The sequence below is a fragment of the Sturnira hondurensis genome, unplaced genomic scaffold (assembly GCF_014824575.4).
Source record: "Sturnira hondurensis isolate 20B ecotype Veracruz unplaced genomic scaffold, ASM1482457v3 Scaffold0021490, whole genome shotgun sequence".
Lineage (NCBI taxonomy): Eukaryota > Metazoa > Chordata > Mammalia > Chiroptera > Phyllostomidae > Sturnira > Sturnira hondurensis.
In genome coordinates, this window is record NW_028094121.1 from 4,635,140 (window position 1) to 4,654,304 (window position 19,165).

Below are 19,165 nucleotides of genomic sequence, written 5' to 3' on the forward strand. Positions count from 1 at the left end.
GTTGTTTCGGTACCAAAGGACCCTGATGGCCCCTTCTCATCCATCCCCTCAGAATGCAGAGGAAGGTCGGCCGCCCGCCGCCCTGAACAAGCCCTGGCTGGCCTGCGTGCTCATTGGCTTGTTCTCAGGAACTCCGAGGCCTGACTCCTACCTCCCGTACCTCCCTCCTTGGCAGGCCTCCAGCTCAGTGGCAGGAGGCCAGCGTGAGGGGCTGGTGAGTCAGGCCCCAAGGGAGTCACCAGACTCCCTTAGGAGACAGAAACAAGTAGTTTTGAAGGTAACCACTTGGGGGCTGTGTGACCTTAGAAAAGCTACTGAACCTCTCTGTGCTTCAGGACCTCCTCTGTACCATGGAGATAATACGAGGGTTGTTGTAGGATTCAGTGAGTTATGGTGGGTGTGAAACCAGGACACCGCCTGGCACAGAGCCAGTGCCGAACAGACCAACTGCGATTACTTCCGTTTCTGTCATCACGACCGTCATTGCGATGGCTTCGTGTTCCGTGCGGGCTGTTAGAAGATTGTAGTTTCCAGACCCTCCACTCTGTGTGTTTACCTCTCACCCCTCGGAATGGTCATGGCCCGGTGGTAAAGCCCACGTGGGAGCAGAACCCTCGCCGTCCACACCAGAGGAAAGGGAGCCCCCTTCTCCCTCCAGGGGCGGGTAGGCCCCTGTGGGTGTGCCCGGCCCCAGCGCAGTGAATGCCCCCACCCCACCTGTACAGAGCCCTTTCAGAAACATCTTTGTCTTACCTTAGGGCAGTGATTTTCAACCTTTTCTAAAATCTCGTGGCACACATAAGCTAATTACTAAAATTCTGTGACATTTTTTGCTGATGTCACAGGAAAAATGAAAGAGGTGTGGTTTTGATTCACTCACACTGGACAGCTATTGTGTTGGCTGTTGTCATTTTCTTATTCGACACTCTAAGGGAAAAGAGGTTGGTGCCCCTGACTAAATAGTCAGGTGTTGTATGTTTTAAAAATTCTGTGGCACACCGGTTGAAAATTGTCACCTTAGGGTGTGGAGACCGAGGTCTGGCGCAGCCACGTGGCTGGCCCAGGTGGCACCGTGGTTAGCCAGCACTGGCCCCCGGGACCCTGCGGGAGCCCGGCGCAGTCTTCCCTCGGACCGTTTCCAAGTTGCCTGTCTCCCCATCTGACTGCGTGACAGTAAATCATTTTAAAGACTTGGCATTTCCGAGAGGAGCTGGAAAATGCCAGGCCGGAGTTCAGAGCGTGTGAAGCATCTTTCATTTAGCGAGTCCTAAGCCTCTGCCGGAAGGGGCGGGAGGGCTGGGAAATGTCACGGAGAGGGGCTGCCAGCGGCTCCCTGCCCTGGCCCTGCCCCTGCCCCTGCCCCCCACCCACCGACAGGCGTTGTACCTGCTGGCATTTAGTTCCTCCGTGGCTGACAAGGAGGAAGCACTCCACCAAGAGTGCGGGGTTGAAGGCTCCTGCTGTGGTTTCCCTTGGGGGTCAGGAGATAGCCTGAAGGTGTGGGAGCCCACAGACCGAGGTGGGGGCACAGCGACTAGGGAGCCAGCCTGAGAGAAGCTGAGCCTCCCCTTGGGGCCATAAGCAGCGGTCTTCCCCTTCTCTGATACATCTTCCCCAGGCTCCATAGATCTCCCCACCCAGCGTGGGAGCGATGACCCCGTGCTCTTCCTGTCCGCCCCGGGCAGACAGGATGTCTGCACTGCCATTGCTTGTGGCCTGCACAGCTCAGCCCCTGTTGGAGCCTTGGTGTCCGTGACTTTACAATGGGCGACAGCGACGCCCACCTGGCAGGGCCAGGATGANAAATCTCGTGGCACACATAAGCTAATTACTAAAATTCTGTGACATATGAAAAATATATTTTTTGCTGATGTCACAGGAAAAATGAAAGAGGTGTGGTTTTGATTCACTCACACTGGACAGCTATTGTGTTGGCTGTTGTCATTTTCTTATTCAACACTCTAAGGGAAAAGAGGTTGGTGCCCCTGACTAAATAGTCAGGTGTTGTATGTTTTAAAAATTCTGTGGCACACCGGTTGAAAATCGTCACCTTAGGGTGTGGAGACCGAGGTCTGGCGCAGCCACGTGGCTGGCCCAGGTGGCACCGTGGTTAGCCAGCACTGGCCCCCGGGACCCTGCGGGAGCCCGGCACAGTCTTCCCTCGGACCGTTTCCAAGTTGCCTGTCTCCCCATCTGACTGCGTGACAGTAAATCATTTTAAAGACTTGGCATTTCCGAGAGGAGCTGGAAAATGCCAGGCCGGAGTTCAGAGCGTGTGAAGCATCTTTCATTTAGCGAGTCCTAAGCCTCTGCCGGAAGGGGCGGGAGGGCTGGGAAATGTCACGGGGAGGGGCTGCCAGCGGCTCCCTGCCCTGGCCCTGCCCCTGCCCCTGCCCCCCACCCACCGACAGGCGCTGTACCTGCTGGCATTTAGTTCCTCCGTGGCTGACAAGGAGGAAGCACTCCACCAAGAGTGCGGGGTTGAAGGCTCCTGCTGTGGTTTCCCTTGGGGGTCAGGAGATAGCCTGAAGGTGTGGGAGCCCACAGACCAAGGTGGGGGTGCAGCGATTAGGGAGCCAGCCTGAGAGAAGCTGAGCCTCCCCTTGGGGCCATAAGCAGTGGTCTTCCCCTTCTCTGATACATCTTCCCCAGGCTCCATAGATCTCCCCACCCAGCGTGGGAGCGATGACCCCGTGCTCTTCCTGTCCGCCCCGGGCAGACAGGATGTCTGCACTGCCATTGCTTGTGGCCTGCACAGCTCAGCCCCTGTTGGAGCCTTGGTGTCCGTGACTTTACAATGGGCGACAGCGACGCCCACCTGGCAGGGCCAGGATGAGAACTGAGAGAGCTCATGCAGGGATGAGTCCTCTGCGACAGGGTTTCTACTGAGGCCTCAGGCCTTGGCCCGTGTGCAGCCCCTCCCCCACAGCCGAGGGCCAGCCCCAGTCCATAGGAGGAGCTGGAAGGAAGCGACAAGGGAAGGAATAATATATACCACGTCGCGAGGGTTGTACACAGTGTGTATACGTCCCCCTTTATCTGCAGGGGGTATGTTCCGCCACATTCCTCTGTGGATGCCTGGAACCACACTCACTATCAGATCACGTATATATTTTTTCCTATACACACCTACTTATGACAAAGTTTAATTTATGAATCAGACAATGTCATAGTAGAACATTTGTTCTTACCATAGATCTTAGCAGCCTCGACGTACAATTGTTTTCCCTACTAAGTCTAGAACTTCCACCATTTCACTCACAGGAAGCCCTGGATGGCTTCTCTTTGGAGCATGTGAACGGCCAGCATGACTGCCCTTGCACTTTGGGGTCACTGTGAAGTACGACAAGGGTCCCTTGCCCACAGGCACTGCCACACCGTGACAGTCGACCTGATGATGGGGGCCGCACTAAGTGACACCGGGGTGGGGCGTGGATACAGCGTGGATACGCTGACGAAAGGGAGGGTTTTATCACACTACCCAGGACAGCATGCGATTTAAAACTCATGAATTTTGCCTATTTGTGGAGTTTTTCATGTACTATTTAAGGATCACGGGTAACTGAAAGCATAGAAAACAAAGCTGCAGGTAAAGAGGGACAACTGTATGTCCAGCACTGTGCTAAGCACTGTATACACCTGTTTGAACACAACCTAGGGAAGTCAGTAGTTTTCCCCTCCCTGGAGCTCAGAGAGGTTGGATGCCTTGTGCAAAGCTCTGGGCCAGTGTCTGCATTCGCCCGTCTAGCACATAGGAAGACTTTCCAGTGGCCTTGGAGCTGGTCAAGTGCTTACAGATTCCCAAAAGTTTTAGTTTGAGATCAGCAGGTAAGCCTCCAGGTATCTGGACCTGCGAGCCCATGGACTCATGTGTCAAAGTGCAAGCAGGGGCACAGGGGACATGCAGCCAGGGGGAGCCCAGGAGCCTTTCTCAGAACCTGTAAGAGACCATGACCCCAGTGTCATGAGCACAGTGTGGCCACACAAGGACTCTGACAGTCAGACCCTCTGGGCCCTCAGGCCAGCCAGCCGCAGCTGTAGGAGCTCCCAGATCCACACCTCCCCAACTCCCAGCCCACCTTTGTTCCCAAGGACTCCAGGGTGGGCATGTTTGTCCCATCCCCAGACACAGGAAGCCACCCATCCCAGGCTCTTAACCTGTGTGCCTGCTGGGTCCTAACTCCAAGAAGGAGGAAGAGGAAAGGGAGGAGGAAACCACTCCCACCTGGAGGGTGGCACCCTGGGACCCCGGGTCCAGCTTGGTACATCCTCTTTTCCACTCTGTGAGTTTGGGGGCCCTCCAGGCCTGCTTCCTCAATTGTAAAATGGGCTCCTCACCTTCCAGGATGGCTGCGGGGGTCCCAGGGCAGGCACAGTGCGAAGCGCCGTGCAGAGTCGACTCTCTGGGCCCACCAGAGAGGCATCACCGGAACGGCAGTCTGCAAACGGCTCCTGCCAAGGGCCACATTGTAAATATTTCAGGCTTCTCAGGCCAGGTGGTCTGTGTTGCAACTATTCAGCTCCGAAGTTGTAGCAAAAACAGCTGCCAAAGACGATAGGTAAACACATGGGCACGGCTATGAGCTAAGAAACTGCTGAGAAAAACAGGCATCGGGCAGGTAGTTTGCCAACCTCTGATCTACACAGAAGATGGAGCTCTTCTCGGTTGGGATCCTGAACCTTCTCTGAACCTCTAGCCGCCTCTCTCTCTGTGTCAGTGATGCTCATGAAATGCTCTCATTTTATTCAGGGTTTGGGTTGTACCAGGCACCAGTCTGAGTATTTCACAGGACTCACCTCCTGTCACCCTCATCACATTTCGGTACAATGTTCAATTATTGGTTCCATTTTATAGGTGAAGAAACTGAGGCAGGAGTGCAGTGAAATTCCCAAGGTAACACAGCTAACCGTGATTGATCCCAGCCTTCTGATGTCACAGGGCTGGGGCTGGGGGTGGCAGAGGTGACCCTCTCTGTCTCCCCTGGCTCTCTGGGGACCACTCCAAGCATCTGGTCTTCCAGCCAGGGCCGACATGGTCCCTTGGCTTTCCTGCCTCCCAGCAGAAGTCTCCCACCCTGCTCTGCCCCCCTGCCTCCCTGGCCCTCTCTGGGGATCTGACACGGGCTTCCCCTGCGTGTGGCTTCGAGGCGGGGGCTCATTTGAACACGTCTGAGATCGATGTTGTACACGAGAAGGTGCAAATGTAAAGCTGGCTAAAGAGCATAATAGAATTTATGGAAATCGCTGGCTCGCACCACAGCCCGAGCAATGATGGAGGTGATTATTAATTAATCATGGTCTTGGGGGAACAGTATCAGTGCAAGGAGTAATTAAAATGAAGCATTGTACAGTTGTACCGAATGATGATTTATGAGCCCGAGAAATCGCCGCTCTGCCCTCTCCTCTCCGCAGGCTCAATGGGAAGGATTAACCGGACGGATCGTTTTCAACAAAACCAGTGGCTTACGGACCGATTTCGATCTGGACATCGTCAGTCTGAAGGAGGATGGCCTGGAGAAGGTGCGTGGGCTCCGGCGCGGGAGGGGGCTGAGACCCAGTGTGGCCGGCTCAGCATGACCTGGCGCGTGGCCTGCACCTTGGCTCTTCCCAGAACACGAAGCCCTGGCCAGGTGAGGAGTGTAGAACCCAGTGGCCTGGCCATGGCAGACACCCAGACCGTTGGAACACCGGCCACCGGGGCCATTTAAAGTGGGAAAAGTAATGGAAGGCTCGTGGGGCAGGCAGACTGTCCCTTAAGACTCTGCAGGGCTGTCACGGGGCAGAGGGACAGACATAACCTCGGGTAAGAGAAACTTTCTAAGGACCAGGGGTGCCTGCCTAAGGAGTGAGTTCACTGTCACTGGAGGCATTTAAGCAAAACATCACAAAGTAATTGCTTGTCTGGCACACTGGGGGTGACTCACTCTTGGAGAGAGGTTGAAGCATGTGGTTTCTGAATTGCTCTAGCCTTCAAAAGCCTTTATGATTCCAGGGAGTTTGGACAAGGGAAGCAGGCCCACTGGGGCCTTGGGGACTCCCATTGGGCCACCATAGAAGTGATCCTGGGGACCTTGGGCATATTCTGGCGCAGTCAGCCTGCTGGACTGAGAAGGGGGACTTACCGTGAGCTCCCAATTCTGTGTTCCCTGGGATCTCAGGGGCCAGGAGCTCAGCCACACTCTCCTCCCATAGCAGGCTGGTCCCTGGTAGCCACCAGGGCACCTCCCCAACCCTGGGAGTGTATAAAATGTAGGGAGCAGGGGCCAGGAAGAGTGGGGGCCAGCTCAGGTGTCTGTGGGCCTTCGGGAGTCCTCGATTCCTCTTCTGCCTGCCTGCCCTGGTCCAGGCCTGTTCCTTAGATTATGCTGACACCCCACCTGGCTTCCTACCTCCACCCCTGAGCCCTCCATCCGTTCCAGTGTACGCACAGGTGAAGCCTCCCCACGCGCAGCTCTCCCTGCTCTGAAACTGCCCGTAGCTCCCTGGCGCTGAGTCAGCAAGCTTCGGCCCCTCTCCAGCCTTTAAGGTTCCCTAAGAAGCGCCCCAACTTTCCCCTCCAGGCCTAGTGTCCACTGTCCCCTGCAACGCTCCCCATGGTCCAGTCACAGTCCCTTCCTGTTGCACCTCGGGGACTTCACCCATGCTATCGATAGCCCTGGTTGCAGAAATGGCCTCTGTCTCCGTGGTTCATTTTCTCTGGCACAGATGTGGCTCTGCCTGGGTTGCATCTTGTGGCCAAGGTTACTCCATTCACTCCTGAGTTTCCCACAGATTCAAGGGAAACTTCACCATAACTCTGCAACTCTCTGATGCCGAATATAGCATCAGTCCCTAAGGACAGGCCCTGTGGCCACTGCTTCTAAAATCTTCAAGGCCAGTTGATCCAGCCCTATCCACAGTAGACGAGCTCTCATTAAGTAGCCTTCCCACTTCCAGTTAAACTCCCCCAGTGCTGGGGAGCTGCCTTCTTCCTTGGGCAGTACTAAGGCGATACAGTATTCACTCAAGTAGCTGCCTCATCTCTGCTCTTTCAGCTGTCCGTGTCTAAGGGGAGCCAGAAATTCTAAGGATAGCAATTAGATGGCACACATGCCACCGCTTCCCACTCCTGTGCCTGTGCCGACATCAGTAAGTGGTCATCAGAGCATCCTTTTCCGCTGAGCTCACCCACCGCATCCTTCTCCCAGAAACTGGGGTGAACTGACCACAGCTAACACCCTACCATACCTGGACTAAGGTTGACCTGCAGAGGTCCCCCTCAGAGGCTCCTAATCACAGCCGCCCCAATTCTGGTCCTAACTATCCTCAGTCCTAACCATCTCACGTCCCGGCAGCACCTGGACTCAGGCAGGGCTTACGGTTGGAGCTCAACAGATGCTTGCTGGGGCAGGGGTTCCAGCTGCTCATCTGGCCTCTAGACAGATGTTTGCTGAGCGCCTCCTGCACCCAGGCAGACTGTGACGGACCCTCATGCTGAGCTCAACCCACTTGAGAGAAGAGCGTCTTTCAAGCTGCCTCCTTGTCTCCTCTCCTCTTGCCCCAGGAGGTCTGCAAAGACGAGATCCTGCCTGGAGAGGGTGCTGAGCCCCCAAGCACAGAGCCACTCTACCTCTCATACCATCACTTCTGTTTGCTAAGCTGGGTCATTGCTGATCCAGCCAGCTCTAGCCGGTGGCTTTGGGAGGATTAAGGCAGAATTTCCCAAGCATAATTACGTGTCTCTCTGCTATCTGCCTTGCACAGCTCTCTTAATGGGATGTTTGCATTCGGTCTCTCTGTTTAATTGATTAAGTTTCCTGAGGAACCCCCAACTGCGCCAAGGACACAGTGGGCGACCTGAACCCGTCCTTGAGAAAGAGGAGCTGAGATTGGCGCAGGGCTGGGCAGAGTTGGGTCCAAAAGGACCTTTAAGAGGCCCAGGGCTTTAGAGTGATTTGTAAACTTGATCTTCCCTCACCTCCCTCCAGCCTGAGGCCCGATAGCAACAAGGGCACTGTGGGGACAGACATTAAGCTGCCTTCCCCAGGGTATCTGCCAATTTTAGAAGTAAAACCACAAGGCAAACTCCCTGCAAACCCAGCAGCATCCAAGCCTCCAGCACGGGTCATCCACTCTGTTCTACCATCCCCCAAACAGCTACAGAGACCAGCCTCCTGCCGGCCCGCCTTCCTGTGTGTAGCACGTCTCCGTGCCCCTTCACTCATTCCACAGGTGCTGGCGAACACCTCCCTGGCTCCAGGCCCTGTCCTGGGCTTTGGAGGGCGTCTGGCCCTAGACCTGCCCCCGGGGCTGAGAGCCAGTGGGCATGCAGCTGGGGGCCTGGGTCTTCCTCAGGAAGTAGGAGGCTCAGAGGAACTCTGTCCCTGGGGAGGACCTGACCTTGACCCTGACCCAGGACCCCTGATTTCCTCATGCCATTAGCTCCACCCCAGGATGGTTTGTTTCCATTGGGCTCCCTTTATGTTCACCTCCCCCTCTGCATTTCCCCCATCAGCTGTGAAGGGCCTGCCAGCACAGGAGATGTGGCGGACCTCAGGAGACTCCCCACCTTGGGGTTCTCCTCCTGGAAGGAAGGAGGCAGCAGGGCTGTCAGAAAGCTTAGCTCCAAGCAGGGTAGCCATGACAGAGATGGTCATGAAGAACGAGATGAAGACTACGGGCTTGCTGATGTGGAAACAGGATGGAAAGACTGAGGTTCATCCTCCTGTTCTCTGTCTGTCTGTCCATCCAGGTTGGGGTGTGGAGTCCTGCCGAGGGGCTCAACATCACAGAGGTCGCCAAAGGCCGAGGCCCTAATGTCACCGACTCTCTGACAAATAGGTCACTCATCGTCACCACAGTGCTGGTAAGAGCCTGCGCCCTCACAGGAGGGCCTGTCTGACATGGGGGTGGGCTGGCCATCCGGGCTGGAGAGACCCCCCACTGCCCTCCCCCCTCATCAACAGGGTGCCTCTTACGAAGATGCTGGGAGGCTGGAAGTTGGGGGAGGTGGAGCTGCAGGAAGATGGGCCCATGGAGGCTGCTCAGAACAGCCCTGGGAGCCCTGGCCAGGTAGCTCAGTTGGTAAGCACGTCATCCCGATACGCCAAGGTTGTGGATTCAATCCCCGTGGTCAACTCACATACAAGAATCAACCAATGAAGGCATCAATAAGTAGAACAACAGATCAGTGTTTCTCTATTTCTATCTCTCTCCCTTCTTCTCTCTCTAAAATCAATAATAAAAAAATTTTTTTAAATAGCCCTCCAACAGAGAGTGCTGGGACACAGCAACCCTGCTCGGGGCCACAGGCCGGAAGCCTCCTCCCAAAGCCGGGGCACTCGGTCCTTGTGCCCACCTGAGACCTGTGTGGCCGGTCCCTTGTGCAGAGCCCTCAGTGTCTGCCTCTCAGCCCCACCCACTCCCTGAGCCGGAAGTCTGAATAGGAGCCATGCTGGTGTGGAAGAAAGGAGGGTTGACCTGGCCTCTGAACCAGGACTCAGGGTCTACCTCTTCACCTCAGTCCCCAGGGATAGGCCCTTCTCAGGGGTCCTGCCAGCCGGGTGGGTGCTCTGGCCGTGCCTGGAGAGCCCCTTGGGTGCTGGGAGCCCAGGCACACGCCTCACTCCAAAGTGCCCCATCCTGAGAGCTCTTGGCAACAGTCACCCTACCTACCGCCCTCCCTCCATTCCCGGACTGAACAGTGCCACTTCCTGATGGACATGTCCACCCAAGGAGTGGCTTTTGGGGTCTCCTAGGGTCTCTGCACTCTGGAGCTCAGGGTGGGCAGGACTCAGTCAGACCACTGCCCTCCTCTGAGTGGCCAGTGCTGTGCCGACTCCACGGGTGCCAGCCCCTCTTGGAAAGCCTCCAGGGTGACAGGGCTCAGGACCCTCCCTCCCAGAGACACAGCACTGCTCTTGGGGGCCCACGCTGGGCCGTGTTACAGGGAGGCAGCCTACTCACAGCCTGGTGGGTTCTGACCAAGCACCCTTGGAGGACAGTGCTGGCCCTGGTTAGCTTCCCTTCATAATAAAGCAAAATGTTTGCAAGGACCATGTGGTAAGATCATTCTCTTCAAAAAACAAACAGCTCTTAAAAAGAGCTCTGTTTGGAGCATGTGGATAAAATAAGACCATCACAGGATGGAACCTGGTGGGGCAGGGTTGGGCGCCCCATGCCTGGTCCCTCCACGGGGCTCACACAAAGCTGGCCCTGCCTGCCCCCCACCGGAGGCCGCCCAGCCAGGCCCGACTGGATGCCCTGTGTCCTCCTTCTGGTGTGATTTACCGGCGATGTGCTCAGTACCTGGGCGGTGGGCACCGTGGAACAGGGAGGGGTGGAAGCCCAATCCTCTCAGGAGCCCCGATGAACAGACACCAGGGCCACCATCGGCTTCTAGGGAGCACCTATGGACTGTGTGTCTCAGCCCCAGGCTCCAGGGTTGTGATTGAGAGGATTCATGTCAAAGATGACAGGGACCTCCTGGGGTTCTGGACACTCTGCTGATCCAGAGGGCGAGGACTGGGGAGACACTGGCCCACCCCCCTGCCAATTTGGGGTGAGACTCCCACTGGCATTGTCCCCTGATAACCATGCTTCTTGCCTGCCTTTATCGACTGACTTTTTGTTAACTACAATATATAAAAATCAGACTGTTAAAACCAGATCCAAAGATCTCATTAGGAACTGGGGAAAAAAACTGTAAAAAAAAAAAGATTAAAAAGAGCAAAGGGATTAGAGTGAGGACTAATGAGCAATTAAAGGAATATTGATGTGGATAAAAATAGAAAAAGATAAAAAGAGAGTTAAAAGAGAACAAAATAAAAAGGTTAAAAGGAAAATAATAAAGAGAATAATGAAAAGGAACGCGATCAAGAAAGATGAAAAATTAAAATAAATATTTAACAGCTTTGGCGAGACCAGGTTAAAAAAAATGTAAAACCAGAATGTCAGAAAGCAAAGGATAAAAGTGTGACAAAGCTGAACTATAAAAGGGTAAAAATAAAATAATAAAAAGCGCTAAAAGATTAAAAGCAGAGCTCCATAAAATGTGAGCTATCAATAAATAAAGTGCTTTTTACAAGGCAAGCCTTAAAAAGGTAAAATGAGTATATGCTTTAAGAGATTGGTAGGAGAGGTGATTCAATGAGCAAAGGTGATTCAGCCACAAAACAATATTCTGATAGTGCGAAGCGAGCCAAAGACCTTGTACCAAAATGATGCAAAATACACCTTGAAAGGCCACAGGGTTCACTTTTTATTAAAATGGCAGCAGCCCGATCAAGGGCATAAGTCTCTTCTGCAGAGGCATGGAGGATTTTTCTACACCAGCAGAGAAAGAATCCAGAAGATACTCCCCTGTTCTTCTCGAAGTTTCTTGGTCAATCCTGGAAGCTTCTTGCAAAGTTACCTGCTTGTACTCTCAGTTGCTCACCGGAGGTCCTTCCCACCTGAAGCACCAGGTGGCTCCCAGGTACTCAGGGGGTATAGAAGGAAAGGAACCCCTCCCCGCCCACAGCCTGGGCGCAGCTCCACCTGTGCCGCTGCCCTCGCCCAGGCAACACGAGCCCCGCAGCTCTTTGGGATGTGCAGCATGAGTAGGACCCAGGGGCAAGACTGTGTGGTGTTAAGAGCACAGAACTCTGGGTTTGAGTTCTGGCTTTACTGTCCACTAGCTGTCTGCCTGGAAAATTGTTTAACCATTCTGTGTCTCAGTTGCCCACCTGAAAAAGAGGGGTTATAATAACTGTACCTACTTATAGAGTTGAGAGGAATGATTAATAAATATAAATGGCACAGACTGCATGCTAAGTGATAGCTGTCATTGTTATTAATTCATATTAGTATTGATTACAAATCCAGTCCCCAGGAAGCTCAGGCTTAATACAGTATGCAGAATGACAGTTCTAGAGAAAACCTCTGAAGTTCAAGCAAAACCCTGAACTTCACTGAAGACTGGCTCCTGACCGTGGTCACAGAGGTTATCTCTAGCACAGGGTGCATTATAAACTTTGAACTTGCATTTAAATGCCCTTCAGGCCCAGTGGGCATCCCCTAGCTCACTACAGACCACCTCTACCACCTCTTTATTGTTCGCATGTGGATGCTTCTCGTGTAATTGTTTCCCAACTGGCTCCTGAAGGCATTGGGGCTTGTGACTTCATGAGACCCTCATAGTGGCCACCTCCTACCTGTATGCAAAACTCCAGATCCCAGCCACCACCGCATCCCCTGCCCTGGCCACCTCTGAGTTCATGGCCCTGACATCATGATTATTCCCTACTCCTGGCCCCATTGCATTGACCTCACATGGCTGCTGACCAGATGTCCGGAGGCAGACATCCTTCCTTAGAGTCTTCTGAGTGAGAGATGACCCCTCCTACACAAGGACTGGCCTGGGGCGACCTGAAGACGTAGACCTGGTCCAGACCTTCTAGAGACTACAGCAAAGAGTCTTAGTGTGGTCTCCATGTCCCCCAGCCCTGGGTGGCCCCGGCTTGAGCTCTTTGGGACAGCTGCACCAGCTGTGGGCAGAAGCCCAGCCCCAGCTGCTCTGGCTGAAAACCAGCCCTGTGCCAGCTCGACCTGGAGTCAGCCTGAAAGCAGGGCCAGCACCACTGGCTGCAAGCACTTGGGGCAGGGGAACAGGGGGGGACGATGCTGCCCTTCTGGCAGTGTGGTGTGAGGGCAACGCTTTGAGTGACAGGCAGGAAGATCTAACTGCTTTGGCTCTGGTGAACAGGGCCAGACCCAGCCCCCTGGAGTCTGGATGTAGCAGAGGGCCATCTTGGTGTGGGCTACCTGCAAACCCACCCTCTCCCTATCCTGAAGTCCAGGATAAGTGGGTGGGGGCACCTTATCCTGGACACAGATAGACAGAGCCCTGACCCCACCCTCTCTGGCTCCTCCTTGTCACAAGAAGCCTTCCTCATTCTTGAGGCCAAAACAGCTGCCGAGGGAGTCTGGACGCCCGCCCTCCTGCCCTCTCCCTGCCTGGCTCCTGCAACTGTTCTGGTTCTGCTCTTCCATGAGCTCATGAAAAATTCATCCACCCAAAATCAAACCTCAGCTCAACACTGAGAAAACACGCCCGACTCATTTCTGAGGACCCTGCTTTTGAAGGTTCAGTGTTCTTTTGGCTGCTGAAGTGAGCAGTGGTGTCAGCATGCTCGTGGGCACATGTGTGTGCATGTGCGTGTGGGGCTGCTATGCCCAGGTGTCTGCATACACACCAATGGCTGTATTTGTGCCGTGTGTACATCGTGACCCCCATAGACTCAGCCACCAGGCGGGTGGACCCATGGCATCCAGCAGCGGAAGGCTGGGATGTGGGCTGGGAGAGCCGTCCTAGGCCAAGGACCACTCTACGCCCCACCTGCTGGGAGGGCAGGACAACTAATACCCNCCCAGCTGCTCTGGCTGAAAACCAGCCCTGTGCTTTGGCATCCTGAAAGCAGGGCCAGCACCACTGGCTGCAAGCACTTGGGGCAGGGGAACAGGGGGGGACGATGCTGCCCTTCTGGCAGTGTGGTGTGAGGGCAACGCTTTGAGTGACAGGCAGGAAGATCTAACTGCTTTGGCTCTGGTGAACAGGGCCAGACCCAGCCCCCTGGAGTCTGGATGTAGCAGAGGGCCATCTTGGTGTGGGCTACCTGCAAACCCACCCTCTCCCTATCCTGAAGTCCAGGATAAGTGGGTGGGGGCACCTTATCCTGGACACAGATAGACAGAGCCCTGACCCCACCCTCTCTGGCTCCTCCTTGTCACAAGAAGCCTTCCTCATTCTTGAGGCCAAAACAGCTGCCGAGGGAGTCTGGACGCCCGCCCTCCTGCCCTCTCCCTGCCTGGCTCCTGCAACTGTTCTGGTTCTGCTCTTCCATGAGCTCATGAAAAATTCATCCACCCAAAATCAAACCTCAGCTCAACACCGAGAAAACACGCCCGACTCATTTCTGAGGACCCTGCTTTTGAAGGTTCAGTGTTCTTTTGGCTGCTGAAGTGAGCAGTGGTGTCAGCATGCTCGTGGGCACATGTGTGTGCATGTGCGTGTGGGGCTGCTATGCCCAGGTGTCTGCATACACACCAATGGCTGTATTTGTGCCGTGTGTACATCGTGACCCCCATAGACTCAGCCACCAGGCGGGTGGACCCATGGCATCCAGCAGCGGAAGGCTGGGATGTGGGCTGGGAGAGCCGTCCTAGGCCAAGGACCACTCTACGCCCCACCTGCTGGGAGGGCAGGACAACTAATACCCAGTCCCGAAGCCAAGGCCTCGGGACCAAGGTCCTTGGCCTCTTTGTCCGAGCAGGACTAGGCAGACAGAACAGTCAAGAATGTGGTGTATTTGTGCCAGTAGCGCTGTGTGTACCCATGCAGGGATACTGTGTACACATGTGTGTGGATATCTCCTAAGTCAGAAAGGGGGGTGGGAACACGGCGGTTTGGTCGCTAACCCCTGGATTCTTCCCGCAAAGACCTCCCCTTCCGACTCCACAGTCCTTCGCTGTGAGGAGCCTGGCGCAGGGCCGGCCTCCCACCCTGGTGGCTTAAGTGATCGGAGAGAGGCTAGATGACTAGCCCTGGCAACGAAAAGTCGGAAGAGGTTATTTCTCTGGACCTCTGTTTCCTGTGACTTGTTGAAGAGAAATATTACCCCTGTTCCTTTAGCTGTTCTCCCAGAGCCATCGGAGAGCGTGAAGTTTTGAAATTGAGGGCACCTTCACCGAGCAATCGATTAGCAGCCGAGAGAGCTTGTGAATTGGCTGTCTGGACATTTCCAGTAATAAATTGTGAAATAGTCCATGAATAAGTAGTTGGCGGAGTTCAGAATTACCCCCTAGGAAATGTTGCAGGTCTAGAGACACATTACTAAGGCGAGCACCATTTTAATGCTCTGGGCTTTGGCTGTTAAATATGTATGCCGTCCGCAAAGCACTTCTCGAAATTAATGGCATTTTACAGCTGCTCCGAAGGCAGCGTATTTATATGGAGATGTATAGATTTGGGCCGTGGTGGCTTCACGAATAAAGTGCTAATTTTAGAGGATAGGGCCAGGGAGGGGAGAGGAGAGAGGCTCAGGAAGTGAGCTACCTCAGGGACCTTTCCCCAAATGGTTTTCCGCCGCCAGCTACGATTTTTAACCTTTGGTGTTCATTAGGGGTGGTCTCTAGGCTGGGAAGGTCACCGTGGCAACAGGCCACCCCGCACACAGAAAGAAGGTAATAACTACATTAACAATAATTATAATATTGGCAGCCTGCACTTGCCAGGCACTGTCCTAAGTGCTTTCCATAATGTGACTCATTTAAAGCTCACAACAACTCTATAAAGTAGGTTCTATTATTATCCCCACTTTACAGAAGAAGGTACACTGTGCCCAGGAATTGAGGTAATTCCCCTTGCAAGGATGGTACCTTCTCTCCAATGACCTCTTTGAGCTGACATCAGGGCCACCAGGTGCGGTGGGCAGCGCTTTGTTCACTGCACAAAAGTGTCCGACCCGAAGAATGTGTTGGGGCTGATCCCCACACCGGCCTCGCTCACCAGGCCTCCTGCCAGGGTTCCAGGCAGTGCCTTCCCGGAGTCAAATTAGCACAAAGGCAGCATGGGCACTAGCCAAAGTTCCCTTTCCTCCGAGTGGCCCCAGCCCCTTCTCCGGCCCCAGCCCCTTCTCCGGCCCCACCTGGATTCTGTTCTCCAATCTCGTCATCTCCCTACTTGGTCGAGGGCAGGGATAGGAGGCACTGGGGTTTAGCATGGAGTCCAGCCCCAAGACCCAGTCTCCACCCAATTAGCCTGAGAAGCGCTTTCCTCCGAATCCCTGGAGAGGCAGGAACCCCTGGGGGATTCAGACTCTCTCTGAAGCCACCCAAGTGACTGTTGAAAATCTAGAGTAAATCAGTCATGGGGTGGGATGGGATTTTGAAAGGCAGAGTTGCTGGGTATCCAGGGCCAGAGAATCCATCCCTCCTGTCACAGCAGGAGCCTGGCAAGAGGCTGCTGGTGGGTTTCTGCACCTGAGCACCTCTGACGAGGGCCTTTGCCCAGGCCTGTCACTGCTCACCCGCTTCAGAGGCCCACAGTGGAGAGAATGATGAGATACCTGCACAATCAGGGGCTTGTGTTCATGAGATTTCCGACGCACATGCATTCTGTCAGCTAATGGTTTTCACCCACCAGCTGAAGGCCTGAGGCCTTCCGACATGTGGGGCTGCTGAGATGGCTTTGGGGAGGATGAAGGCCCAGAAAGAGGCTGAGGATTGGAACTGAGCTCCCTCAGGATGTAGTCCAACCCTTGTGCAACCGGGGGCAATGTGCTGGCCTTCTCCGCGCCTCAGGTTCCTTATCTATCAAATGAGGATAGTGTCACCTACCTTGGAAGCTTGTGAGGCTTAAAGCAAACAGCCTGTGGGAAAGCATTGAGGTCTGTGCCTGGCGTATAGCAGGAAGCCAATTAAGGTTGAATTTGCTGAGCATTCTGATCCCCGGGACCTTGTTTGGGACCCAGTTTGCTAAGCCTGATGACATGGGACAGCTGCCACCCGTGCTACCTTCCGAGGACCCCTGCCCACCAGGCAGAGACAGCTCAGGACTCAGGGCCTATGACAGAGTGAGGTGGGTTAAGAGCTTCAACTCCAGGGCTACACCAGCCTGAGCTCAGATCCTCTCTCTAGAGAACCAGCGAATTCACACAAGTCTCTTATCCTCGTGAGTTCTCGTTCTGCACCCATAAAATGGGGTCATGAGTGCCTGCCTGTAGACGGTTGAAATTAAAGTTAGATGAGGCAATATCAGCTACCGCCCCTGTGCCCTCCTGTTCTGCTGGGCCCTCCACTGACACCGTCTGGTTGGCTGATTTACTGACGTCTGGCACATCAGCATACACGTGCGAGCTATCCTGGTTATCAGGAACCGCTCACCCAGCAGATCCTAACTCGGGAGACTGCGATCCTTGGAAAGAGTGGTATCAGGGAGGGGGTAGATCTAATCTTTTAAATAGGACTTGGGAGAGACTTCAGGGAAGATACTTGAGGACGGGCCTTCTGCCGCAGTGCGCTCAACCTGGAGCCAACGTCGGAATCCCCCGGAGGGCTTGTTACAACGCAGACTGCTGGGCCCTGCCCCGGAGTTTCTGGTTCAGTGGCCTGGGCGGGGTCTGAGAATGTGTGATTCTGAGAAGTTCCCAGGGGATGATGCTGCTGCCCGTCTGGGGACCACACTTTGAGAACCACTGACCTGTGTTGAGTGTGTGCAGCAGACAGATCGTGGGATTCGGTCTAGTTCCAATCCCTATCCCACTGCTTCCTAGCTCTGTGGCCACTGGACAATTAATAAACACCTCCTGAGCCCCAGTGTCTTGCCAGGAACACCAGTAGGTGACCATCTGGGAGGCACAGAGTCAGCTCGCAGGAAATGTGCTTTTCCTCCTTGATTTAGCAGGCCGTCTAGCTAAGCCACCCAAAGGGTTTTTTTAAACACAGAGTAGAGGTGCCAGCCCATGCTCTCCAGCCCCAGCTGGCTTTTCCCCACCCACTTGGCCTTCATCGGCTCCTGTCCTCTCTGCCCCCGCAGGAGGAGCCCTTTGTCATGTTCCGGAAGTCCGACAGGACCTTGTTTGGGAATGACCGGTTCGAGGGCTACTGCATCGACCTGCTCAAGGAACTGGCCCACATCCTGGGCTTTTCCTACGAGATCCGGCTGGTGGAGGACGGCAAGTATGGGGCACAGGACGACAAGGGCCAGTGGAACGGCATGATCAAGGAGCTCATCGACCACGTAAGTGGGGCTGAGGACACCCCCTGCCAAAGGCTTGGCCAAGTCCTTTGTGCACATCAGGGTGGGATATCCTGGCAGATGGGGGCCCTGGGGACAGCAGAGTTGGAGTCCAAAGCTGTGACCTAAAGAAGAGAGGGGGAGAGGAGCTCCCTCTGGCCTGCCTTGCCCATGCTCCCAACTCCCAGACACCTGCCTTTGTGTGAGCGCATGCCCACTGGCCCCCACTGGACTCAGAGCCATTCCACTGGTGTCTTTGATGAGCTGGCTGTGTATCAACAGTGCCTTCAGCTCCTTTAAGAACCACTAAAGGATACCCCAGCCATGTGAGCGAGCTGCCAATGCAAAACACTTCACCAAACCCTGGGACACCGAGATAGATCCATCACATTATTAGATAGATCCATCGAAGTTGCTCAAAGTCTTGAGCAAATTTGGGTCCAATGGGTTGACAGGTGGTCCAGGGAGTCAAGGACTGGGATGAAGGGATGGGCAAGGCTCAGCTGGGAGGTGCCAAAGAGACAGTCATACTCAGTCTGAGATGGGAGAGGGCCCGGGGAGCAAGGAGCAGAAGCAACAGATAGAGCTTCTGAGAGATGGTACAAGTGGTGGGAGGGCCCTTGGATTTCTGGGACCCTGAGAGGAAGACAAAGAAGCTCCACAGTCGAGGGACACCAGTCAGGGGAGTCAGGAGACCCTGGGTTCGAGTCCCATTCCCTCATTTATTTGCTACATAAACGGGCAGGTCACTGGACCTCTATAAGTGGCCTCCTCCTCTGTCAGCGGGTGTAATTCCTTCCTCCTCATAGGATTGTTGTGATACTGGGCATGAAGTACTAGGTGCAGGGCCCAGCCCACAGCCAGCCCTCCGTAAAAGGGAGGCATGTAAGATGCGGAGAGCCCACCCATCATCATGGTTAGGAGCCCAGGCTGTGGATCGCTGGGCCAAGGTTCAAGTCCTGGCTAATAGATGAGCCACCAGGTGAGTTCATGAACATCACTGAGCCTCACTTTCTTCACTTCTAAAATCGAGTAATCAGCAACTATTATAGCTCCTATGGTTGTGGCGGGTATAAATGAGATACCATCTGTACAGGCTCGCCTGGCACATACATGACCTGCCTTCCAGCTCAGGGCCCTCAACTCCCCAGAAGCATTTTCTATCAAAGACCTCCTCAGGAAGGCAAGAACCTGATCTGTGCCCACCCCGTTATGCTCCTTCTCTCCTTTATCCTGACAGTGGCTCAGTGAGGTAGGTATTGTTGCCACCACCCCTCGAACAGACGTGGAAGCTGAGGCAGAGGGAGGTGAGGGCCCCTGCTAGTACCCCATCTTTGGAGGGGCTCTGAAGCCCTATGCTCTGACCTCTGCGAAGAACCAGAGCAGCAGAAGGCTCACGCATTAAATCTC

General features: G+C 54.5%; 1 protein-coding gene across 2 annotated transcripts in view; it reads left to right on the forward strand.

Moving 5' to 3' along the window:
- The window catches only part of GRIK3 (glutamate ionotropic receptor kainate type subunit 3), a 214,887-nt gene that overhangs the window by 158,226 nt on the left and 37,496 nt on the right, over positions 1 to 19,165 (forward strand). For both annotated transcript variants that reach the window (XR_005064571.1, XM_037032575.1), the window contains exons 8-10: positions 5,413 to 5,520; positions 8,732 to 8,845; positions 17,555 to 17,758. Coding sequence is in view for 1 of the 2 variants with exons in the window: in XM_037032575.1 (XP_036888470.1) it covers positions 5,413 to 5,520; positions 8,732 to 8,845; positions 17,555 to 17,758 (426 nt within the window). In the remaining variant the exon portion in view is untranslated. The remainder of the gene's footprint in view (positions 1 to 5,412; positions 5,521 to 8,731; positions 8,846 to 17,554; positions 17,759 to 19,165) is intronic.